Source organism: Epinephelus lanceolatus, chromosome 2 (assembly GCF_041903045.1).
Source record: "Epinephelus lanceolatus isolate andai-2023 chromosome 2, ASM4190304v1, whole genome shotgun sequence".
NCBI classification, from domain to species: domain Eukaryota; kingdom Metazoa; phylum Chordata; class Actinopteri; order Perciformes; family Serranidae; genus Epinephelus; species Epinephelus lanceolatus.
This window is the reverse complement of record NC_135735.1, coordinates 826,983-853,254: the sequence shown is the minus strand read 5'-3', so window position 1 is coordinate 853,254 and position 26,272 is coordinate 826,983. Positions and strand designations below refer to the sequence as shown.

At 47.4% G+C, this 26,272-nt stretch overlaps 1 protein-coding gene across 4 annotated transcripts in view; it reads left to right on the top strand.

Moving 5' to 3' along the window:
* The first annotated feature begins 401 nt into the window (after nucleotides 1-401).
* Nucleotides 402-26,272, top strand: part of plekhg4 (pleckstrin homology domain containing, family G (with RhoGef domain) member 4) — a 77,370-nt gene continuing 51,499 nt past the window's right edge. For 2 of the 4 annotated variants that reach the window (XM_078173012.1, XM_078173011.1), the window contains exon 1: nucleotides 9,171-9,340. In XM_078173012.1, the coding sequence (XP_078029138.1) occupies nucleotides 9,338-9,340 (3 nt within the window). In that variant the 5' untranslated portion in view covers nucleotides 9,171-9,337. Of the gene's footprint in view, nucleotides 611-9,170; nucleotides 9,341-26,272 lie in introns of those variants that run through there. The other 2 variants (XM_078173016.1, XM_078173020.1) reach the window with 2 other exon arrangements.

The window sequence follows — 26,272 nt, the reverse complement described above, 5'->3', positions numbered from 1 at the left end:
GAGCTGCACTAAACTGAGCAGATCTCTCAGTCTGCAGGAGGGTTAAGTGCCGTTTACTTCCATCTTCTCAGCCTGAGACGATCATCCAGAGACACCTGAACGTCACTCAGTCATAGTTCATATGAAACAGTGGGTCAGACAATCAGACTGTTGTTGAGCAGCTCTCAGTGTGCTGAAGGTGTTCACAAGGATTCTGCACTATTTTAAGATTTAACTCACTGTCCAAAGAATGTCCTGCACACTGCTGCCAACACTCACACTGTGTGTGTGTGTGTGTGTGTGTGTGTGTGTGTGTGTTAGCAGCTGTTTGGTGACCTCAGAGAATCTGATAGAGACTCACATGCTTTAACCAGACACACAGAGGGTAGAGACAGGGAGCTGTGGGCGGAGCTGTGAGAGCCTGCAGGCTGAGAGTTTGTCAGGGAGCTTCTCTGTGAACACACGCTGGACTAAACTCTCCCTGCTGGAGCTCCTCTGACTCTACTGTGGAGCTCTACTGACTGTGTCTGTTCCTGGTGCTCAGTCTGTCCCGTCGCTGTTGTCCTGTTTGGATTTAGTCTCCCTGAGCACAGAGAGGAGCTGAGGGGGAGTGGGGCTCCGGTCTCAGAGGGTGAGTGCTCTGCTCGTTCAGCCGTCACACTCTGCAGCTTTATTTGTCTCTGCTGGAAACTTGATTCAGAGTCAGAGGAATGTTTTTGTCCATCACCTGTGAACAGATCAGAGACACAGAGTCAGACTTCACTTTGACTCTTCTTCATGTTTGTGTCTGCTGAATTTAAAAGGAAGGAGAAATAGAGTTTAGATTTAGATTTATGCAAACAGTAACACTGTGTAGTGTCTTAAACTCAGTTTCATGACATCTGGAATTCACTGCTCTGATGAGAAATGTTTTTCACAGATTAAAAACAGCTCTTATTTTCTGCTGCAGTCGTCTCTGTGAGAATCTTAAACAGTCTCAGTCTCAGTCGCTGTGTTTTTGTTGGTTCTGCAGTGAACAGAAAGAAAAGACAGAGTTTAATTTGCATTTGTTCTCAGGCTGCGGGTCAGGGACCTGCAGGACTCCCTTTGAACATAATTCACTGGTCCTGGAATTCCTGGAATGTCAGGGGATTTTTCAGAGGAGTTTTTTGGACAGGTAAACAAGCAGCTGGATGGTTTGGTGACTGTGAGGAGATCTGAATCTTTACCTAACTAAACTTTAACTAACAGAGTGTGAGAGACACCGAGGGTCAGACTGAGCTGAGGAGGAGACATCGTACCTGCTGCTGGTCTGAGCTGAGCTGGGGACAGACATGTTCAGTGTGTGTTTGTACTGAAGGTGAGGACAGACAGACAGACAGACAGACAGACAGAAGGACAGACGGACAGACAGAAGGACAGTGTTTCCACAATCTGAGGCCTGAAGGGGACAAACTGGCTCTACATTCTGATGCTGCAGCCAAGATGCAGCATCAGAATTACTTTAATTGTCCTCGGTTTTGGCTCTGAGGTTTAAAATGTAAATTAGTTTTGGAGAGTTGTTTGACAGTTTAGTTTTTTGGATTATTTGGAAATTATGAGAACTGCAGCAGAGACACAAAGTGACAGACAGACAGACGTTCTGTCAGTTCTGTTCAGGGGTTCAGGTCCTTGAATGCAGCACAGATGGAACTCTTCATTATTATTTTTTCCTCAGCAGCAGTTTGTGGAGTTTTGAGTTGTGGAGTGGATAATTGATCAGTTGATCTGAATAGAGCTGATCAGATGGATGGATGAGAGGAGCAGCTGTTTGTGAGTGAAAGCAAACTTAAACCTAGTTTCACTTTCACTGCCCCTGATGTTCTGCTGCTTCGTCTGCGTGCAGAGTCGTTTGTGCTGCGACAGTGTTCTGTAATGAAAACTGTATTTATATTCCAACAGCTCCTGATGAACTGTTCAGCTCCAACACTAGGAATTCAAAAGGTAGCAGCAGATGCTCTGTATGTGCTTATGCCCCGCCCACACACACATTCTCATTGACTGATGAATTGGCGCTGGTTATTTATATTATTGTGGCGTATTGATTATGAATACAGTCCATCTGATGCTGGTTTTGTTTCATCAGTGTAGCCAGTATCTCACGATCACTATCCTCATTCAGATTTTAAGAAGCTACAAATTATATTCAGCCACAAAATAAGTCTGAAAAGCTACAAATCAGAACGAAGCACAGAGAGTTGTTGACTAGAGATGATACGCCGTCTCATGGTGGTCACTTCCTGTCAACCTGACATTGTTAGCTGTTTGCATGACACCGTTGCTAGGTTACCAGGGAACATTTTTTCTATTGACGGTGCATAACTGTTTATTGCGAGATGATATGTTATGGTTTTATCACCCACCACTATGACACAAACACCAACACACACACACACACACACACACACACACACACACACACAAACACTCACTGATCACACACACTCTACATTCTTGTTGAGGGGTTTAAAAAATGTGAAGAGTCAGTAGCCAGAGGCTGCATATCTGCTGCAGGTGGATGCCTGCCTGTGTGTGTGTGTGTGTGTGTGTGAGAGAGTCTGTCCAATCAGATATAACTGTTGATAATAAGTGTGGATGCTTCTGCACTAATGATCTACTATTTCAACTCCTTTTTGCACCTTTTTTTGGGCACTATCCACCTCTGCACACTTTGTGCTACAGAAACCATTCAGAATCTCCAGTGCAAAGATTACACCGTTTTCAGCTGTGGCCTTTGTTAGTGTGACGTGTTAGTGTGACGTGTTAGTGTGACGGTGTTAGTGTGACGATGTTAGTGTGACGTGTTAGTGTGACGTGTTAGTGTGACGTGTTAGTGTGACGATGTTAGTGTGACGTGTTAGTGTGACGTGTTAGTGTGACGTGTTAGTGTGACGGTGTTAGTGTGACGATGTTAGTGTGACGTGTTAGTGTGACGGTGTTAGTGTGACGGTGTTAGTGTGACGATGTTAGTGTGACGTGTTAGTGTGACGATGTTAGTGTGACGTGTTAGTGTGACGTGTTAGTGTGACGGTGTTAGTGTGACGATGTTAGTGTGACGTGTTAGTGTGACGTGTTAGTGTGACGTGTTAGTGTGACGGTGTTAGTGTGACGATGTTAGTGTGACGTGTTAGTGTGACGGTGTTAGTGTGACGATGTTAGTGTGACGTGTTAGTGTGACGTGTTAGTGTGACGGTGTTACTGTGACGTGTTAGTGTGACGGTGTTACTGTGACATGTTAGTGTGACGGTGTTACTGTGACATGTTAGTGTGACGGTGTAAGTGTGACGGTGTTAGTGTGACGTGTTAGTGTGACAGAGTTAATGTGACGGTGTTAGTGTGACGTGTTAGTGTGACGTGTTAGTGTGACGGTGTTAGTGTGACGTGTTAGTGTGACGTGTTAGTGTGACGGTGTAAGTGTGACGGTGTTAGTGTGACGTGTTAGTGTGACAGAGTTAATGTGACGGTGTTAGTGTGACGTGTTAGTGTGACGTGTTAGTGTGACGGTGTTAGTGTGACGTGTTAGTGTGACGTGTTAGTGTGACGGTGTTAGTGTGACGGTGTTAGTGTGACAGAGTTAATGTGACAGTGTTAGTGTGACGTGTTAGTGTGACGTGTTAGTGTGACGGTGTTAGACTGTATGAAGGACTCTGATGAGGACAGGGACATGTTGGACGTGGTGTTGACACTGACACACCGTCAATAATTTTAACGCTGTGTTTGGTTGAACTGAACCTGTGTGTTGACTTTGACCTGCTCTTTGTCTTACAGGCAGACATGATGTGTCTGTTAGTGACAGGATATTAACTCCAGTTTGTGTCCGTCTCTCTTTCATTTCCTCCTCTGAAGCCTCAGAGCGTCTCCTGTCCTCCTCACAGATGATATGTGACCTCATCTGGGTCCAGACCTTTGACTCCGCCCACTCCACCAAGTTGTCTGATTTGTCCAGCTTTGTGACATCAGACAGCAGTTACTCAGTTAACAGTCCAACAGTCCAGAGAGTTTTGTAGGGAGACTAATGATTAGACGATCAGCATCGCAGGTGGGACCAGAGCTGTGGTCAGGTGGTGTATCAGAACCAATGAGGACTCATAACAACAATGGTGACCACTGCAGACGAGACAGGCGCTGCCGTGGAGGCTGCTCTGAATCAACATGTCCTCATAATGTTGCCCAACATCCCAGTTTGTTTTTCTTTGCTCTGCTCTTTAAACCCCAACAACAGTGCTGCACACTCATACCGTCATATACTGAATGACCCGGGGAAATTTTATGGATGGATAGACAGATGGACAGAAGGAAGAATGGATAGATAGCTATATAGATAGATAGATAGATAGATAGATAACTTTATTGGTCAGTTCTAGCCCTGTGTTGGACTTTCAGAGGTTTAACCCCACAAACTGAAGTCTGACCTGCTGAGGAGCAGAACCAGTGAGTCCTGGTCTGAAGTCAGAGTGAGGCCACTTTGAATTGTGTGAATGATTCGTTAGCCCCGGCCTGAGTGCAGTGTGAGGAGTGTTGGTGTGGACTTAGATGACTGAATCCCCTCCCCCACAGATATCAGAGTGGACGTGAAGTCACACTGAAGATGGAGACAGAGAGAGGAGCTGTGAATGTTCTGCAGCCAATCAGAGAGAAGCTAACAGCTGGTTCTCCTTTGGTTCGTTCACTAACAGACAGAGGTTTGAGTTACTCTGTGAAATCTGACTCTGGATCAGCTTCATTGGCCAAATATCTGAACCATAGATTTATAATAGTAACTAGATACTTGACGCCAACATGACGCCTGCTCAGTCCATATGTCAAAAAAAAGTTTCTATCTGTTTCTCCTGCTGGCTCCGCCCACCAGTTCCTGCTCCGCTCATAGCCTTCATGTTGTCATGATGTCAAATACGTTTTCTTTGCTTGAGAAAGGTTTTACAAACATAAAACCTCCGTGGATCAAATATTCAGAATACAAAGAATCCTAACTGAGCGTGTTCACAGGTGGAGGTGTCGACAGTTTACAGATGTCTCTGTTATAATGGCGGCCTGTGGAGGAGTGGCCTCTGGGAAAATCCAGCTGTAAGACTGAGTGGTGTTCCTGGTGTGAACATGTAGGAGGAGTTTGACTCTGGTTGTTGTTGCTCTCAGTGAACTCACACAGACACAAACGGAGGTAAAAACAGGAACAACACAGCTGCTGGTCAGGTTCGCCATACGAGCTTAAGATGATCCGATTTTATGGTACGTCGTCAAAAGTCCTAAAAAAAACTCCAATATTGCTGCTTGGCTGCTCACCCAGCTATCCGTAGCTAACTGTAGCTAACCATAGCTAACCGTAGCTAACTGTAGCTAACCATAGCTAATCACAGCTAACTGTAGCTAACCATACCTAACCGCAGCTAACTGTAGCTAACTGTAGCTAACCATATCTAACCATAGCTAACCGTAGCTAACTTGTTTGTCCATTGTTTGGTCTGTGACGTAATAGGTCAACAGGAAAAAGGTCCAATACTAACAAGCTGAAAGGGGGCATATCTCCACCTATCGTAGAGGAGTCGCACATACTTGGCTCAATAAATGGATTCCCCTCCCGTGCTTGTATACTGGGACAAGGACAGTAGGCCAGTTAGATGTCCTCGTCCAGCTGGAACTGTAGCTCCACTTCACTGTTATCATGGAGACAGACTGAGTGATGGAGAATAGCTGCTGAACACAAATCAGCTCTGTAACACATTTTGTCTTTTCTTTGTGTCTCATTATGTAGTGTGTGTGTGTGTGTGTGTGTGTGTGTGTGTGTGTGTGTGGAGCAGCTCTGGTTTAGAGCTTTCTCTGTGATTACAGCTGACCCTGATGTGTTGACCTTTGACCTGCGGGTCTTAAACCAGAGGAACAGACTGGTTCAGTCCACTGGAGACCCTCATGTCCCTCCTTCTATGGTCAAAGGCAACAGCAGAGGTCAGAGGTCACCCTACCTTTATGTGATGAATGTATCAGCTCAGTGTGAAGGACCAAACTGACCTGCAGTCAGTTCAGATGATCAGTGTTGAGTCTGTTTCCTCCAGACGTTCAGACGTTCCTCCTCTGAGGTTCATCATGACCTTCCCTCATCTTTAATAACTCTGCTGTGACAGAGTTATTAAAGATAACTCTCCGGCTTGAGTCGAGCTCCGACCGGTCAGTTCACACCGCTGCTACTTTTCTCTGTAATGTTCTAAACCGTGTTCATCCCGTCATGAATCTTTGGTCTGAGCTGGGCTCAAACTAACCTCTGCGGATGTTCATTTCAGACCCTGCTCTGATCTTTAAAAGTATTGAGTACTCAGTACCTGGTAATTGCGCGCAGGCACTGTAATATGGAACTAGTTCAAATGTCCGTCTTTGGTGTGGGCAGTTTTGAACAGGGTTTAGATGGATCTGTGTGTCCTCTCCATCAGACAGAGCTCATTATGTGTTTCTGTGCACAGACTCATTCCTCAGGGTCACAGCTCGCATGTCTGTATCAAAGGAAACTTCACCCTGAAGCTTTATGGAGGTGATGGACATGTTCAGACAGACAGCAGGACGTACAGATGTGTGGAGCAGGACACCAGATCCTGACTGAGTCCCTCAACAGGAAATAGATCAGAAACTCAGTCATGTGACGGATGTGATTCTCTGGTGTCAGTTTGATGTGACGATGTGCTCAGTTGGATTTGAGTCGTTTTCAAGACGGCTTTATTCTGGACTGGACGTGGAGGCCAGTGCACCAGTGTTCTGTGGGCTGCGACCTCTCAGCGACCATATTAACCAGCTGGGTTGTTCACACAGAACATGCATCCATGCCTACTGATTCCACCTATCAGTCAGCTGAGTCTCAACAGAGAGACGAGCAGCCAGGTCAGCGCGTCTGTGTCCGGTTCACACTATGAGCAACAAAGGAGCAGCGAGGCCAGTTACATTATGTTAAAGCATTTATTCACTCAGTTACATCATCATGGACGTTTGTGTGTGTGTGTGTGTGTGTGTGTGTGTGTGTGTACACAGTGTGGTCAGGTGGGGCTGCAGATGTGGTGACAGTGGTGTAACAGTGATGCTGATGAATATTAATCTGCAGCTGTGTTAATAGTCAGCGGACTGTTCCAGCTGTCTGGTGTGATGAAGCTCCAGCTCCTCATATGTTGGTCAGACTGTACGGTGGCTGTGGAGGGTCACACTTTACACACATGTTGATGTTAACATGTCCCCCAGTTAGGGCTGGGCGATATGGCCCAAAAAAAAAAAAAAAAACAACAAATCTGATTCACAATTTAAATCGATTTTTCCTCTACTTAAAATCAAATTTCAGAAAAATATTTGGGCCCTGGTAGCACGTACCTGGGGTCCAAAACTTTCAGCATGTGAATAGACCTCGGCTTTTCCATGGTATATATTGGCACCATATCTCTTGCAATAATCCACTCTGAACTACGGGAGCCCAGCGGGGAGTGTCGGTGGCGGATCTTAAAGAGAAACTCGATTTTCATTAAAACAAATCGACTTAAACTACAAATTTGAATTAATCAATAAAATCGATTTGTACACATTTTGGTTTGATCCGTCCTGCAGCGTCTCACCTGAGCTCTGCGTCCACAGGTTCAAAGTTAAAGTCCCACTGATTGTCACACACCTCTCTGCATCTGACCGATCCCCTGAGGGAGCGGTCAGATGCAGCGGTGCAGCGCTTGGGCATCATGTGGTGATCTAACCCTCCAATTCCAACCCCTGATGCTGAGTGCCAAGCAGGAAGGCAATGGGTCCTGGGGATCGAACCCATGACCTCCCAGTCTCAGGGCGGACACTCTACTGGCGGCCACTGAGCTTATGTTCAACATGTGAACTCTAAGTTGGTTAGTTGCTGCTGCAGGAAACAGAAACATGAGTTAGAGTAGGTTTCTGTCCCAGTTCTCCCAGTCTGTGGTCAGAGTAGTGTCAGAGCCTGCAGCTGGTCTGGGATCAGGAGAGAGTCTTCAGACCCAGCAGAGCTCCCAGTGCTCCCATTAAAGCTGTGACAGGAGGGAGGAGGAGCATTTAATCCAACATGTCACCTCTTTAAAGACACACTCATTGTGTCTGTGCCAGTTTGTCTCTGAGAGCTCACTGACCGGCTCCCAGCAGTTCCCTGGAAACCAACTCACTACTGGTTTCACTGGTGCTGCTGGACGTCCTCTCTGTCTGAGATCGCTACAACTTTACTGGACAGTTTGAGCCTGACGGTTGTGTTAAAATGTGCAGATCCTTCCTGTGCTGAAGAGATATAAAGACAGAAGTGATGATTCAGACTCAAACACACATTTCAACTCTGTCAGTGTTTAGATTAAATTAAATTAAATTAACCCCTCGGTGTCCTCACTGTGACGACCAACAGCCCCACTGGCTCAGCTCACAGCAGGAAAACATCACACCTTTAGAGGTGCCTGCTGAACAACACAAGGATCAACCTGTTACTGTTCATCATACTTCTTCTTCTTCTTCTTCATCCTGCAGCGCTGCACACATTCACTACACATACATCAAAATGTGTGCTACGACTTATAAGAGATTCACCAATCGCTTTTTATAAAATTCCCGTTCAGATGAAGGAGATTGTCAAGAACACGACATGAAAGCAGCAACAGTCCCTCCTCTCTGAGGCCACACCAGCTTTAACTTAGAAACATGATTCAAAGTTTAAACAGCTCACTTTATTGGACCAAATCAGCTCTTTGATATCTCGTACGATTTTTACAAAATCACAGTTTTATTTCATGTTGTTTACCAGACTCAGACTGGACTCAGACTGGACTGTGACTGGACTGTGACTGGACTCAGACTGGACTCAGACTGGACTGTGACTGGACTGTGACTGGACTCAGACTGGACTCAGACTGGACTGTGACAGTTCAGGTCTTTGTCCCCATGTGGAGTGTGTTAGTGCAGTAATGCACCTCCTGGTGGAGGAGGAACTCTGTCACTTCATGTGCTCCAGCTGCAGGACGCTCTCTGCTGCTGTTTGCGGAGTTTTCTGTGTTTTGTTCTGATTTAATTTTTACTTATGAATTGATCAAACATTTGAGACATGAGTGAATAATTTAAGGAGTAACACACACATACACAACACTGCTAGCAGGGGGAGACAGAGGAGAGGGAGGGGCCAGGGAAGAATGAGTGACAGCTGATGGGCGGGGCTTAATATGTGAGAAACTGCACCGGCGTTAAATCAGAATCAGACCTGCTGGGACAGAGACACACACACACCACAGAGAGACAGACAGACAGACAGACAGAGAGAGAGACAGACAGGGAGGAGCTATGGTCCTAAACTGGAATATAAAACAACTACAGACACGCTGCACACACCATGGTAAGACCACTGACACACACACACACACACACGCTGCATGGGCAACAAGCTATAGCTACAGACTGCGTGTGTGTGTGTGTGTGTGTGTGTGTGTGTGTGTGTGTGTGTTGAAGCCAGGTTTGGAGGGGGAGGGGCTGCAGGGGTGTAGGGTTTCCACCAAGGTGTTTGCTGTAAACGTTTGTCCTGAGGTGTGTGTGTCTACAATTGGTTAAACAGTCATTACAGTGTGTGTGTGTGTGTGTGTGTGTGTGTGGTTTGGAGCTGCAGAGGGAGGAAACTGCTGAGTGTTTGTCAGGTGAAATAAATAAAGTTTCCTCCAGATTGACTTGTAATTGACCCTGTGGCGTTCAGTTCAGTCTTTACTGTCCTGAGTGAGACGTTTGGAGACACAAACAGAGTCAGTGCAGCCAAATCATTGTCAGTGAGACGGTTCAAAGACAGAAACATCATTTAGAAACAATAATACAACATCATGAGAAGAAGTGGAATAATTAAAGAGGTGAAACCAGCAGATAAACAGCAGGCTGCAGGACAGAAACTGACTCGGCAGGTGCAGATTAATTCCTGGAGTGTAAACAAAGTCTCGTTTGTTTCAAATCTGTTAGGATGAACAGGATTTCCACCTGATGGAGCGATGCAGATCTAAAACACAGAGTGTGTTTGACAGTTTGAGTCAGTGGACACAACACAGATCTCCAACAACAGGAAACAAGTTTCCTTCTTTCAAACTATGGCTGCATAGTGAATCCAAATAACGCTGCAAACGGTGATTCAACCCAGCACAGACCTTTAAAAGTAAAAAGCTGGTAGGATCAGGGCCTTTGACAGTTCAGGACGCCGTCATTAAAGATAACCAACAGGTTTCATGATGATCGGACAGATGCTCATTCATTAACGTGGGGTCACGCTCTTCTTTGGAAACACCGCCACTTCCTGTTCGTCAACTGCAGAAACAATTTGGGGCAGTGCCTCGAGAGCTTACTTTAAAAAACCCACAGAGTTTGGTGACGTTTGAATAAACTGTCATTGATTTATGGTCCATTTTTTAAATTGGTGGCACCCCCCAGTGGTCAATTTGAATATGTAGCTGGTGTGTGTGTGTGTGTGGACAGTTCCTGCTGATTTTTTGATGATTGGCTCAATGATTCTGGTCTGTATATGTGCTGAGCCACGCCCCCTTTAAAGTTCACTGGACAGTATCATAATGACACAGTGTCATATTAATTATTAAGTTTTTAATAACTTGTGATAAGGTCAGTCGTGATGAACCACAGACACTTTGGTAGAAATCAGACCTACGGTACTAACTGTAAAGTAATTTAACACACGTTTATCATTATTATTATTCAACAAGTAAGTTTGGTGATGATGATGAAGATGATGATGATGAAGATGATGATGAACCCCTAAATATGATCAAAATCACAGGAGCTGAAGTTTGATAAAGGTCTAGAAGAAAATCACATCATAATCATCACTGTTCACAGACATTATTCCCACTAAAATCATGTCTCGGGTTAGAATAATGATGTTAGGGTTGTTTTTGTGTTTCGTGCAGCTTTGTTTCAAACTGTAGAGAAATAGGGTTAGGGTTAACCCTTGATCCGTGTTTCTTCTCTGTGCAGCTCAGAGTCAGTAGAAGGTGAAGTTGTGTCAGAAATATCATCTCATCTTCACATCTAGATTGTGCTGCAGATTATTGAAGATGTTTGTGTTTGGACCCAGAGACACACATGATGATGATGATGATGATGATGATGTGAATGACTCCTGACTCACAGTGGGTCTGTCAGAACATCTCAGAGCTGCTGGTTTGGACTGAGGTGGTCTCTCTATTTTGTCCCTCAGCTCTTCCTGTAGTCTGTCTGATAGTTTGAGTCTTTGTTTGATAGTTGACTGTCAGCTGCTCTTCGTCCTCTGTATGTTGTGGTGTTTTCATGGTTTCAGTCCTGACTGGTTGTCATGACAGTCAGCAGCCTATTGCTGTTGTGTGGTTTCTATCTGCAGATATTATTATTAATATAAACATGTTTCACAGTGTTTGAAACCTGTTGGTGTAACATGCAGGGAGGTGGTGAGGTTTGCATATAAACTGTGCTTTAAACAGTCCAGTTTTATATTTCACTGACAACATTCAGAGTTCCAGAGTGCTGCATGAAGATGCTGCAGCACCAGTGTTGTCACAAATATCAAGCTAGTCTCCTGCAGTCACTCTGCTCCAGTCACTCTGCTCCAGTCACTCTGCTGCAGTCACTCTGCTGCAGTCACTATCCTGCAGTCACTCTGCTGCAGTCACTATCCTGCAGTCACTCTCCTGCAGTCACTCTGCTCCAGTCACTATCCTGCAGTCACTATCCTGCAGTCACTATCCTGCAGTCACTCTCCTGCAGTCACTCTGCTGCAGTCACTATCCTGCAGTCACTATCCTGCAGTCACTATCCTGCAGTCACTCTGCTGCAGTCACTCTCCTGCAGTCACTCTGCTCCAGTCACTATCCTGCAGTCACTATCCTGCAGTCACTATCCTGCAGTCACTCTGCTCCAGTCACTATCCTGCAGTCACTCTGCTCCAGTCACTATCCTGCAGTCACTCTCCTGCAGTCACTCTGCTCCAGTCACTATCCTGCAGTCACTATCCTGCAGTCACTATCCTGCAGTCACTCTCCTGCAGTCACTCTGCTGCAGTCACTATCCTGCAGTCACTATCCTGCAGTCACTATCCTGCAGTCACTCTGCTGCAGTCACTCTCCTGCAGTCACTCTGCTCCAGTCACTATCCTGCAGTCACTATCCTGCAGTCACTATCCTGCAGTCACTATCCTGCAGTCACTATCCTGCAGTCACTATCCTGCAGTCACTCTGCTGCAGTCACTCTCCTGCAGTCACTCTGCTCCAGTCACTATCCTGCAGTCACTATCCTGCAGTCACTATCCTGCAGTCACTCTGCTCCAGTCACTATCCTGCAGTCACTCTGCTCCAGTCACTATCCTGCAGTCACTCTCCTGCAGTCACTCTGCTCCAGTCACTATCCTGCAGTCACTATCCTGCAGTCACTATCCTGCAGTCACTCTCCTGCAGTCACTCTGCTGCAGTCACTATCCTGCAGTCACTATCCTGCAGTCACTATCCTGCAGTCACTCTGCTGCAGTCACTCTCCTGCAGTCACTCTGCTCCAGTCACTATCCTGCAGTCACTATCCTGCAGTCACTATCCTGCAGTCACTCTGCTCCAGTCACTATCCTCCAGTCACTCTGCTGCAGTCACTATCCTGCAGTCACTCTGCTGCAGTCACTCTGCTCCAGTCACTATCCTGCAGTCACTATCCTGCAGTCACTCTCCTGCAGTCACTCTGCTGCAGTCACTCTGCTCCAGTCACTATCCTGCAGTCACTCTGCTGCAGTCACTATCCTGCAGTCACTCTGCTGCAGTCACTCTGCTCCAGTCACTATCCTGCAGTCACTCTCCTGCAGTCACTCTGCTGCAGTCACTCTCCTGCAGTCACTCTGCTGCAGTCACTCTCCTGCAGTCACTCTGCCGCAGTCACTCTCCTGCAGTCACTCTGCTGCAGTCACTCTCCTGCAGTCACTATCCTGCAGTCACTCTGCTGCAGTCACTCTGCTGCAGTCACTCTGCTGCAGTCACTATCCTGCAGTCACTATCCTGCAGTCACTCTGCTGCAGTCACTCTGCTGCAGTCACTCTGCTGCAGTCACTATCCTGCAGTCACTCTGCTGCAGTCACTCTGCTGCAGTCACTCTCCTGCAGTCACTCTCCTGCAGTCACTCTGCTCCAGTCACTCTCCTGCAGTCACTCTCCTGCAGTCACTCTGCTGCAGTCACTCTCCTGCAGTCACTCTCCTGCAGTCACTATCCTGCAGTCACTCTGCTGCAGTCACTCTCCTGCAGTCACTCTGCTGCAGTCACTCTCCTGCAGTCACTCTCCTGCAGTCACTCTGCTGCAGTCACTCTCCTGCAGTCACTCTGCTGCAGTCACTCTGCTGCAGTCACTATCCTGCAGTCACTCTGCTGCAGTCACTCTGCTGCAGTCACTATCCTGCAGTCACTCTCCTGCAGTCACTCTGCTGCAGTCACTATCCTGCAGTCACTCTCCTGCAGTCACTCTCCTGCAGTCACTCTGCCGCAGTCACTATCCTGCAGTCACTCTGCTGCAGTCACTCTCCTGCAGTCACTCTCCTGCAGTCACTCTGCTGCAGTCACTATCCTGCAGTCACTATCCTGCAGTCACTCTCCTGCAGTCACTCTCCTGCAGTCACTCTGCTGCAGTCACTATCCTGCAGTCACTCTCCTGCAGTCACTATCCTGCAGTCACTCTCCTGCAGTCACTCTGCTGCAGTCACTCTCCTGCAGTCACTCTGCTGCAGTCACTATCCTGCAGTCACTCTCCTGCAGTCACTCTGCTGCAGTCACTATCCTGCAGTCACTCTCCTGCAGTCACTCTCCTGCAGTCACTCTGCTGCAGTCACTATCCTGCAGTCACTATCCTGCAGTCACTATCCTGCAGTCACTCTGCTGCAGTCACTCTGCTGCAGTCACTATCCTGCAGTCACTCTCCTGCAGTCACTCTCCTGCAGTCACTCTGCTGCAGTCACTCTCCTGCAGTCACTCTGCTGCAGTCACTATCCTGCAGTCACTCTCCTGCAGTCACTATCCTGCAGTCACTCTCCTGCAGTCACTCTGCTGCAGTCACTCTGCTGCAGTCACTCTGCTGATCGCTGCTACGAGCCAACAAAAGAAAAGTCCTCGTTAACATGTTACAGCCTCAGGAAGTTTATCTGCATTCATTTCATGCCCTCAGTGTCAGTTTTCCTTGTGGTGTCAAAAACAGTATTCATTTCTAATATCAAGGTTTTTTAAAGTTAGAAATATCAGTATGGTGACATCACAGTGGTCCTTGGTGACATCACAACGGTCCCTGGTGACATCACAGTGGTACCTGGTGACATCACAGTGGTCCCTGATGACATCACAGCGGCACCACAGTAACACTTCAACTCGAACATGAACAACCACAGTGTGTAAAATAATAATACAAATAGGACAAGAATAAACCGATGACATCACACACGTTGTGAAAGACGACCAGCAATGATTGGTCATCTTTCACAACGTGTCATCAGCTCCACAATCACCTGATGTGACACAGAGACTGTAGCTACAGACCAATATGGGGTGTAGATTCTGTTTATTGTTCATGTTGTTTTAACACATGTTAAGTGTGTGTGTGTGTGTGTGTGTGTGTGTGTGTGTGGGACATGTCACTGTGTGTTCATCTGCTGTATCATGACAATATAACATCATTGAATTAAACACACTCAGCTCTTCCTGCAGCTGCTAAATTTTCCATAACAGGAAAAGTGAATTAATAATCATCATGTTTCTATTGATTCAGTCTGATGATTATAGATTCTGGATCTGATCTGTTCCCACAGCCGAGTTCAGAACATCACACTCAAGTGTGTGGAGGTACATACAGACAGAAACAGCCTCAGGTCCCTTTATTCTGTCTGTCAGTGACACACCCACACACCCACACACACACACACACACACCTGAGCAGTGATGGAGTTGTGTTGTTGTTACCATGGAGACAGTGAGTGATTGTATACACACAGTCACTGGGTGTGTTTCAGATACAGGTGACGTGTCTCTACTTCAGTTTGATTCCTGTTGTGTGTGTGTGTGTGTGTGTGTATCTTATATCAGGAGGTGTGGTGCTGTCAGTCATCCTGCTGCAGTGATCAGTCGATCAGTCATTACTGATAATTGATAAATCGGTTTTAATCGTTTTCCAAACAAACATTAAATCTGTGTCACATGATGAGCTCAGTATCTTATGGTTGGATTATAATAACTCAATCTGGACTGTCAGAACAGTAATCACAACAGTTTATATTCCAGAATAATCTGCAGATGAATTGATAATAAAATATTGATCAGTGATCAGTATGATCAGTTCACAGTTGGTGTGTCAGTGTGACTGTGACAGATCAGCTCTGCTGTTGTGAAGAAACACAGTGTGTGTTTGTGTCTCTGAGCTGACGGTGTCCTGTCCTGTTGTGCCATCATGTTAATGATGTCAGACCCTCATGTCTCTGACATGTGACAGCTGGGTTTATTATAGTTAACCCCTTCAGTGACCTCTGACCCCCCACTCTGACTGGAGCATTGATCCCTGCATACTATTACTGTAGACTGTAGTCCTGACCATCAGAGGACTGTAGTCTGACTGAGTGGCTCTGTGGTGGACTTCCTTCATCAGACCTCACCTGTACCTGCAGGAACACGCCCACACCAGCTCACACCTCACCTGTACCTGCAGGGACACGCCCACACCAGCTCACACCTCATCTGTACCTGCAGGAACACGCCCACACCAGCTCACACCTCATCTGTACCTGCAGGGACACGCCCACACCAGCTCAGATGCTTCTATCAGAGGAAGAATCCCTCCACACTGAACAGCAGCTCCAGTGAAGACTAAAACAAAGCGCAGCCTCAGATGACTTCGTCTGTTCCCACGTACTCTGCAGATGAAGACTCTCTGTAAATGTTTGGAGTGAACAGGAGGAGGAGGAGGAGGAGCTGCTGTGTGTCATAAACAGTCACAAGGACGGAATAAAAAGTCTTTTCTGTGTGTGTGTGTGTCTGTGTGTGTGTGTGATTCAGACTCAGCAGGGTTGTAAATGAGAGGCACAGATAAGAGGAGTGAAGTGTGGAGACGTGTTGAGACTCTGTCACATCAGAGATGTTGAGACTTGTTGAGGGGCTGAGAGGGGCTGAAGGAGCGCAGGAATGTTCCCAGCACTCAGATAATGGACTCGTACTGATGGATGGATGCAGACAACAACGTGCAGTCACTCACAGTTCACTCTGCTGTCTGACAACAAGGAACAAACTGAACTGGAACCAGCAGCTTCAGCTGAACCAAGACAAACTCACTTTAAATAATCAGAAACACAGAGAGGTGTGTTCAGATAGAGACGCACACATCAACACAAACTGTGTTCAGAGACAATAAAAAGCATCAGAGCAACCTGTTTTCTGATATCTGGTGAAAAATAACTGTTGGTGTTTACAACATCTGATGTTAGGATCATGAAGGCGTGGGAGGAGCCGTCTGCAGCGGGAACACATGGACGCTATGTTGGGACACATTTCAGTGGGTCTGAAAAATGAGACCAGGCTGAAGCTGTTTGTCCTCCAGAGACGGCAGACGTGTCCCGTTCGCCCATCATCATTTCACTGCCTTAAATAAAAAGTTAATTTCTAATTCCAAATGAAAAGAAGAGGATTTTTGTTGTGTTTAATTCAGACTGAGGAGCTGTGAACAGGAACCGGTGTCTCCTCTGACTGTAATGTTGGTGTCATAAGAAGAGGAGCAGGTTGTTTGGAGACGTTTCAGTCTGCAGATATTTGCGAGGCCGTCGCTCTCGTCTCGGTGAAGCTGATCGTCTGTATCACATTTAACACGCTGACCCACTGGGCGTCAGATCCTGATGGGAGCAGCTGTCACGTTGCCTCTCATGTCACATGTCAGGGAAAGGAGCGCAGCCTTCAGACCTGCAGGCTACAACTCACTCATAGAAAAAGACATGTTTGAGGACGTGTCGGGGACAGGAAGTGTCCTCTGTCCCTGCTGCTGAGAGCTGTGTTGTTTGGACGGGACAGACCTGAGGCGACGGACTCCACAGTCGGAGACTCCGACACAATGAGCCAGTGTTTTAAACAGTCTGTCATCTTCCTGCTGCGGCCTGCCTGAAACCTGAAGCCTCAACCCCCCCACCCACCTCCACCCACCACCCCCACATCTTCTGGGAAAACACCCCAACCTGAACCTAACACCCAGCGAGGAAGATTCCCCCCAGACCATCAAATTCTCTGACCTACTTCAGTGTGATGTGAAACCTGCCTCATACGCAGACACACACATTCACACACCAACATTCATCACTTCACACCCATGAGATGTGCACTGCAGCCAGCTGTGGATTGCCCGTCACCCACAAACCACTTCACACAGAGCGAGGTGAGATGAGGTGCTGATGTGTTCAGAGGTTTCAGGTTGTTTCAGCAGTTTCCTTGTTCAGTGGAGGCAGAGGGAACACAAATCTTTTGTCCTGCTGATGTCAGAGCAAACAGCCGGAGCTTATCATCAAGCGCACTGTTGCTCCGTCTGAGTAACAACAACCTGCTCTGTTATTGGAGAGGAAATATTTCTATGAGAGGTTTCCTCTTCTGCCATCACAGATGTGAACATTAACCAGCTGTAGGAGCTGCCCGTCACGGTTCATGAACACGACCTCTGATCCATGTTACTGAACGTTAACATGATGCCAGTGAGCTGTGCTGGTTTTATATGGAGGAGGAAGAGAGGACTGGGAACAGACTGGTATCAGCAGATAGTCCAGTTAAAGGATGTGTGGGTCCATGCTGCAGCTCCAGAGTTCTGCACCAGGTCAGGTACCCGACAGGTAACCAAAGCTTACACAAAGCTGTGTAACGGGTAAAAATATGTCTGTGTATAAATTCACTGGTACAGGCACAAGTAAAACTGAGCTCCAGTCGGGCAGCAGGTGAGAACAACAGTGTACTTTTTATTTTTCATAATAAAGTGCAGTAAAAAGATGTGCAGTATGTGTGTAATATTTTGACACCAGTGTAACCTTTGACCCCGTGGTCACACTGGTCACTGACGTGGAGGACTCCAGCCATGACACTTTGCAGCCCGAGGATGAGGTGGCAGCCTACATGGAGTTCAGATCCTTTGGAGGTTTGATGGTGGTGGAAGGAGCATGCTAACATGTTTCCTAACCTGGCAGTGATTGAATGTTTTCACCATCCAGTCAAAGAGACGTCCAATTCAAGAACAGAGAACCAGCTTCATGTGAGGGACTGGAGCCTGGGGGGTTTGATCATGGTGAGGGGCGGGGTTTTCAGAAATGGACCCGTGCAGGACTCTGAAGAGGGACCTGCTCCTGGAGACAGACTGTCTCCTGATCTGGATGCAGGTGTCTGACGGAGCTTAAGCTCAAACATCAGCTCAGGTCTCAGAGGGCCCAGACGTCTCCTCCTTGTTTCTACAGAGCAGTGTGTGTGTGTGTGTGTGTGTGTGTGTGTGTGAAACCTTCTAATCTAATCTGCTGTTTTAGAAACTGGCTGTGTTTCAAGGTCATCAGTCTCAGCTCTGTGGCGCCCACCTCTAAACAGCCACTGAGGTTTGGACGTCTTTGTCTTCCTGTCAGGGTGAGACGTTTGCGTCCACCCCCCCACCTCCCATCTCCCATCAGCCCCAGCTGCTCTCATGAAGGTGTGAACTCCTGTGAAAACACACCAGAGGAGACACACAGAATCTCTTCTCCTCCTGTTTCCTGTTTAAGGTTGAGCTCTTCATAGATTTACTCACTCTGTCCTCATGTTGCTCAGGTGTTTGACTGTGGACAGAAAACTTCAGTGTAAGAAGCAGAGACTGGACACAACATGCAAAAGTTTTAAGTTCCTCTTTTCCCACTGACGTCACCAACACTCCCAGTCAGAGGAGGGTGGACAGTGAGGACTCTAAATCACTGAGGGTCTGTGTCCAAAGTGTTAATCCTCAGGAGAAAGATGGTGGCAGGGCGGTGGGAGCGCTTCATCCCAGTGCTCCCAGTGCTTTTGTTTATGATACACTGGGTTTTGTTTCTATAACAACAATATCTTGTCATTAACATTAGATAGGTAGCTAATGTGAAGCTATGTTAACAGAGGGTGGATGTCACAGTTGACGACAAGCTTACAAAGTGTACGACACTCTGTCTTTGTTGTGACAGCAGCCTCGCTGAAGAAGAGGAAGTGATGTCATCAGCACCTGTCTGAAAAGTTAAGAGATTTTCATCTGGAAGTGCTCGGAGCGGCCGCACAAACACTGGTGCGCTCTGAAGAAAGACGCTGGGCGCAGCTGCATGTGGCCACATATGCTTTGTCCTTATTGGGGGACAAAAAAAAAGACGACGGCGGAGATAAACAGAGTTCAACATTTGGAACGCAGCAGCTAATGTCATGTGACGAGGACCAACCAATCACAGCCCACAGATATCTTTCCTTCTTCAGTAAATATCAGTGTGTGATGAATATGGAGGAGAAGCTGATCATGTTAGTGCAGAGCTGTCAGAGCGTCACATCTGTCCCACAGACAAACAGGAAGTAGATCAGCTCTGTCCTCAGGACTTAATGTCAGTATGCTGTGACATGGAGCCTGTTAAGGTTGCTTAGCAACCTCAGACGCAACCTGCTGCCACGCCCTTGAAAACTGGCACGAGTTGAACGCAGCGCCCGACCTCATGTTTTCCATGTGGTTGAAGACGCAGCATGTGTGATATTCTGCCCTCAGAATATCCAGCAGTGACAGTACAGTGTGGTCCGCAGAGCCCTGAAGCCCCGCCCCCTCCGCTGCACAGGGCGCTGTTTGATTGTTTTTCAAAGCTTATTAATACTGAAGATGTTGTGAGTCCAAATCTCACCAACTTAAACACTGAACGTCCGTACACCAGCCGAGTGTGACGTAGATCTGTGAAGGACAGGCAGACAGAGTCTTTGCTCTACACTTAGATATCGTACTGTAAACATGCTGTAAGGAGTTGATGTGTGTGTGTTGGAGTGTGAACGGAAACCTCGTGTTGTTCCCCTGAAGCTCCGACACATTAAACACTGCTGGGTCTGTCACAGTAAGAACACTGTGTGGGTTCATATCTAGTTTTCATTCCTGCTTGTCACTCGTCCACAGAGAGATAAGATCAGTGTCTTTAAACAAGCTGCAGCAGGTTCCAGCTGAGTGAGAACACACCTGATTCATTAGAAGAGGAAATATCAGAATTACCTCAGCACAGAGCAAACTTCCTGAGAATAGAGTCACACGAGACTCATGTTACCGGCTCCATTTATTCTAATGAAGAACACAGAGGTGGTGTGTGTGTCGGTAACCCTGTGTGTCATCTGTAAAGTACAACAAGAGGTCATCTGATAATAACATGCAGCTCACAGCAGCTCTGTGTGTGTGTTTCAGCAGCTCTGTGTGTGTGTTTCAGCAGCTCTGTGTGTGTTTCAACAGCTCTGTGTGTGTGTGTTTCAGCAGCTCTGTGTGTGTGTGTTTCAGCAGCTCTGTGTGTGTGTTTCAGCAGCTCTGTGTGTGTGTTTCAGCAGCTCTGTGTGTGTGTTTCAGCAGCTCTGTGTGTGTGTTTCAGCAGCTCTGTGTGTGTTTCAACAGCTCTGTGTGTGTGTGTTTCAGCAGCTCTGTGTGTGTGTGTTTCAACAGCTCTGTGTGTGTGTGTTTCAGCAGCTCTGTGTGTGTGTTTCAGCAGCTCTGTGTGTGTGTTTCAGCAGCTCTGTGTGTGTGTTTCAGCAGCTCTGTGTGTGTGTTTCAGCAGCTCTGTGTGTGTTTCAGCAGCTCTGTGTGTGTGTGTTTCAGCAGCTCTGTGTGTGTGTTTCAGCAGCTCTGTGTGTGTGTGTTTCAACAGCTCTGTGTGTGTGTGTTTCAGCAGCTCTGTGTGTGTGTTTCAGCAGCTCTGTGTGTGTGTGTTTCAACAGCTCTGTGTGTGTGTGTTTCAGCAGCTCTGTGTGTGTGTTTCAGCAGCTCTGTGTGTGTGTGTTTCAGCAGCTCTGTGTGTGTGTGTTTCAGCAGCTCTGTGTGTGTGTGTTTCAGCAGCTCTGTGTGTGTGTGTTTCAGCAGCTCTGTGTGTGTGTGTTTCAGCAGCTCTGTGTGTGTGTGTTTCAGCAGCTCTGTGTGTGTGTGTTTCAGCAGCTCTGTGTGTGTGTTTCAGCAGCTCTGTGTGTGTGTGTTTCAGCAGCTCTGTGTGTGTGTTTCAGCAGCTCTGTGTGTGTGTTTCAGCAGCTCTGTGTGTGTGTGTTTCAGCAGCTCTGTGTGTGTGTTTCAGCAGCTCTGTGTGTGTGTTTCAGCAGCTCTGTGTGTGTGTGTTTCAGCAGCTCTGTGTGTGTGTTTCAGCAGCTCTGTGTGTGTGTTTCAGCAGCTCTGTGTGTGTGTTTCAACAGCTCTGTGTGTGTGTTTCAACAGCTCTGTGTGTGTGTTTCAGCAGCTCTGTGTGTGTGTTTCAGCAGCTCTGTGTGTGTGTGTTTCAGCAGCTCTGTGTGTGTGTGTTTCAGCAGCTCTGTGTGTGTGTTTCAGCAGCTCTGTGTGTGTGTTTCAACAGCTCTGTGTGTGTGTTTCAGCAGCTCTGTGTGTGTGTGTTTCAGCAGCTCTGTGTGTGTGTGTTTCAGCAGCTCTGTGTGTGTGTTTCAGCAGCTCTGTGTGTGTGTTTCAGCAGCTCTGTGTGTGTGTGTTTCAGCAGCTCTGTGTGTGTGTGTTTCAGCAGCTCTGTGTGTGTGTGTTTCAGCAGCTCTGTGTGTGTGTGTTTCAGCAGCTCTGTGTGTGTGTTTCAGCAGCTCTGTGTGTGTGTTTCAGCAGCTCTGTGTGTGTGTGTTTCAGCAGCTCTGTGTGTGTGTTTCAGCAGCTCTGTGTGTGTGTTTCAGCAGCTCTGTGTGTGTGTTTCAACAGCTCTGTGTGTGTGTTTCAGCAGCTCTGTGTGTGTGTGTTTCAGCAGCTCTGTGTGTGTGTGTTTCAGCAGCTCTGTGTGTGTGTGTTTCAGCAGCTCTGTGTGTGTGTTTCAGCAGCTCTGTGTGTGTGTTTCAACAGCTCTGTGTGTGTGTGTTTCAGCAGCTCTGTGTGTGTGTTTCAGCAGCTCTGTGTGTGTGTGTTTCAGCAGCTCTGTGTGTGTGTGTTTCAGCAGCTCTGTGTGTGTGTTTCAGCAGCTCTGTGTGTGTGTTTCAACAGCTCTGTGTGTGTGTTTCAGCAGCTCTGTGTGTGTGTGTTTCAGCAGCTCTGTGTGTGTGTGTTTCAGCAGCTCTGTGTGTGTGTTTCAGCAGCTCTGTGTGTGTGTTTCAGCAGCTCTGTGTGTGTGTGTTTCAGCAGCTCTGTGTGTGTGTGTTTCAGCAGCTCTGTGTGTGTGTGTTTCAGCAGCTCTGTGTGTGTGTGTTTCAGCAGCTCTGTGTGTGTGTTTCAGCAGCTCTGTGTGTGTGTGTTTCAGCAGCTCTGTGTGTGTGTTTCAGCAGCTCTGTGTGTGTGTTTCAGCAGCTCTGTGTGTGTGTTTCAACAGCTCTGTGTGTGTGTTTCAGCAGCTCTGTGTGTGTGTGTTTCAGCAGCTCTGTGTGTGTGTGTTTCAGCAGCTCTGTGTGTGTGTGTTTCAGCAGCTCTGTGTGTGTGTTTCAGCAGCTCTGTGTGTGTGTTTCAACAGCTCTGTGTGTGTGTGTTTCAGCAGCTCTGTGTGTGTGTTTCAGCAGCTCTGTGTGTGTGTTTCAGCAGCTCTGTGTGTGTGTTTCAGCAGCTCTGTGTGTGTGTTTCAGCAGCTCTGTGTGTGTGTTTCAGCAGCTCTGTGTGTGTGTGTTTCAGCAGCTCTGTGTGTGTGTTTCAGCAGCTCTGTGTGTGTGTTTCAGCAGCTCTGTGTGTGTGTTTCAACAGCTCTGTGTGTGTGTTTCAGCAGCTCTGTGTGTGTGTGTTTCAGCAGCTCTGTGTGTGTGTGTTTCAGCAGCTCTGTGTGTGTGTGTTTCAGCAGCTCTGTGTGTGTGTTTCAGCAGCTCTGTGTGTGTGTTTCAACAGCTCTGTGTGTGTGTGTTTCAGCAGCTCTGTGTGTGTGTTTCAGCAGCTCTGTGTGTGTGTGTTTCAGCAGCTCTGTGTGTGTGTTTCAACAGCTCTGTGTGTGTGTTTCAGCAGCTCTGTGTGTGTGTGTGTTTCAGCAGCTCTGTGTGTGTGTGTTTCAGCAGCTCTGTGTGTGTGTGTTTCAGCAGCTCTGTGTGTGTGTTTCAGCAGCTCTGTGTGTGTGTTTCAGCAGCTCTGTGTGTGTGTGTTTCAGCAGCTCTGTGTGTGTGTGTTTCAGCAGCTCTGTGTGTGTGTGTTTCAGCAGCTCTGTGTGTGTGTGTTTCAGCAGCTCTGTGTGTGTGTTTCAGCAGCTCTGTGTGTGTGTGTGTTTCAGCAGCTCTGTGTGTGTGTTTCAGCAGCTCTGTGTGTGTGTGTGTTTCAGCAGCTCTGTGTGTGTGTGTTTCAGCAGCTCTGTGTGTGTGTTTCAGCAGCTCTGTGTGTGTGTTTCAGCAGCTCTGTGTGTGTGTTTCAGCAGCTCTGTGTGTGTGTGTTTCAGCAGCTCTGTGTGTGTGTTTCAGCAGCTCTGTGTGTGTGTGTTTCAGCAGCTCTGTGTGTGTGTGTTTCAGCAGCTCTGTGTGTGTGTTTCAGCAGCTCTGTGTGTGTGTGTTTCAGCAGCTCTGTGTGTGTGTGTTTCAGCAGCTCTGTGTGTGTGTTTCAGCAGCTCTGTGTGTGTGTTTCAGCAGCTCTGTGTGTGTGTGTTTCAGCAGCTCTGTGTGTGTGTTTCAACAGCTCTGTGTGTGTGTTTCAACAGCTCTGTGTGTGTGTGTTTCAGCAGCTCTGTGTGTGTGTGTTTCAGCAGCTCTGTGTGTGTGTGTTTCAGCAGCTCTGTGTGTGTGTGTTTCAGCAGCTCTGTGTGTGTGTTTCAACAGCTCTGTGTGTGTGTGTTTCAGCAGCTCTGTGTGTGTGTTTCAGCAGCTCTGTGTGTGTGTGTTTCAGCAGCTCTGTGTGTGTGTTTCAACAGCTCTGTGTGTGTGTGTTTCAGCAGCTCTGTGTGTGTGTTTCAGCAGCTCTGTGTGTGTGTGTTTCAGCAGCTCTGTGTGTGTGTGTTTCAGCAGCTCTGTGTGTGTGTTTCAGCAGCTCTGTGTGTGTGTGTTTCAGCAGCTCTGTGTGTGTGTGTTTCAGCAGCTCTGTGTGTGTGTTTCAGCAGCTCTGTGTGTGTGTTTCAGCAGCTCTGTGTGTGTGTTTCAGCAGCTCTGTGTGTGTGTGTTTCAGCAGCTCTGTGTGTGTGTGTTTCAGCAGCTCTGTGTGTGTGTGTTTCAGCAGCTCTGTGTGTGTGTGTTTCAGCAGCTCTGTGTGTGTGTGTTTCAGCAGCTCTGTGTGTGTGTTTCAGCAGCTCTGTGTGTGTGTGTGTTTCAGCAGCTCTGTGTGTGTGTTTCAGCAGCTCTGTGTGTGTGTGTGTTTCAGCAGCTCTGTGTGTGTGTGTTTCAGCAGCTCTGTGTGTGTGTTTCAGCAGCTCTGTGTGTGTGTTTCAGCAGCTCTGTGTGTGTGTTTCAGCAGCTCTGTGTGTGTGTTTCAGCAGCTCTGTGTGTGTGTGTTTCAGCAGCTCTGTGTGTGTGTTTCAGCAGCTCTGTGTGTGTGTGTTTCAGCAGCTCTGTGTGTGTGTGTTTCAGCAGCTCTGTGTGTGTGTTTCAGCAGCTCTGTGTGTGTGTTTCAGCAGCTCTGTGTGTGTGTGTTTCAGCAGCTCTGTGTGTGTGTTTCAGCAGCTCTGTGTGTGTGTTTCAGCAGCTCTGTGTGTGTGTGTTTCAGCAGCTCTGTGTGTGTGTTTCAGCAGCTCTGTGTGTGTGTGTTTCAGCAGCTCTGTGTGTGTGTGTTTCAGCAGCTCTGTGTGTGTGTGTTTCAGCAGCTCTGTGTGTGTGTTTCAACAGCTCTGTGTGTGTGTTTCAGCAGCTCTGTGTGTGTGTGTTTCAGCAGCTCTGTGTGTGTGTTTCAGCAGCTCTGTGTGTGTGTTTCAGCAGCTCTGTGTGTGTGTGTTTCAGCAGCTCTGTGTGTGTGTTTCAGCAGCTCTGTGTGTGTGTTTCAGCAGCTCTGTGTGTGTGTGTTTCAGCAGCTCTGTGTGTGTGTTTCAGCAGCTCTGTGTGTGTGTGTTTCAGCAGCTCTGTGTGTGTGTGTTTCAGCAGCTCTGTGTGTGTGTGTTTCAGCAGCTCTGTGTGTGTGTTTCAGCAGCTCTGTGTGTGTGTTTCAGCAGCTCTGTGTGTGTGTTTCAGCAGCTCTGTGTGTGTGTGTTTCAGCAGCTCTGTGTGTGTGTTTCAGCAGCTCTGTGTGTGTGTGTTTCAGCAGCTCTGTGTGTGTGTTTCAGCAGCTCTGTGTGTGTGTGTTTCAGCAGCTCTGTGTGTGTGTGTTTCAGCAGCTCTGTGTGTGTGTTTCAGCAGCTCTGTGTGTGTGTGTTTCAGCAGCTCTGTGTGTGTGTGTTTCAGCAGCTCTGTGTGTGTCGAGGCTGGAAACTTTTTATCAGTCAGGCTGTGTCCATGAATTCTAATGATCAGGACAAACAGCTGATCAGAGAACACGTTCACCTTCTTCCTGTAGATCCACCTTTACACCGACCGCCTCATGGAAACACCTTCGTCTTAGTTTAACTGTCAGTGACAGAAATCATGTTTCTGACCAGGCTGGGTGGTATCTCATGTCTCATTTCTCATGTCTCATCTCTCATGTCTTCATACCTTTGTGGAATTTTATATAAATATGACAGTATTTGTGTGCAGTGCAGGCGCAACAGAAACAAAATAAAACTCTACCTTCCTGCGTTCTCTCTGTCCTCTCTGCTGCTGTTGGTACGACATGGCCGGTTGTTTACAGTCGGTCCTGTTTCGTTTATCTCCTCCGCTCGTGGTCGGCTCAGCGGCCTGCTGCCCCAGACTGACCTCTGGGAGTGTGTGATGTGCAGTCAAAGTAAAGAAATCCTCAGTACAGCCTCTGTAGTGTGAGGTTAAAAATGAGTGTCTGTATTTTTGACGGTAATACGGTCACACCGCCCAAGCCTGTTTCTGACTACAGAGAGCAGGTGTCTGAAGACAACTGACCATGACATGGTCACTCACATGAACATGAACACTAAGAACATGAACATGTGTTTGATGGTCACTGAAACTGAAAAACAGGTTGTTTAGTTTGATGTTGGACCGCCACTGGTTGGCCACATCACTGCAGAAGAAGAAAACAGGACATGTTTTATCTCACAGCTGCAGCTGTGTGTGTGTGTGTGTGTGTGTGTGTGTGTGTGATGAGGTCTGAAAACATCTGCACTGAGAGCTC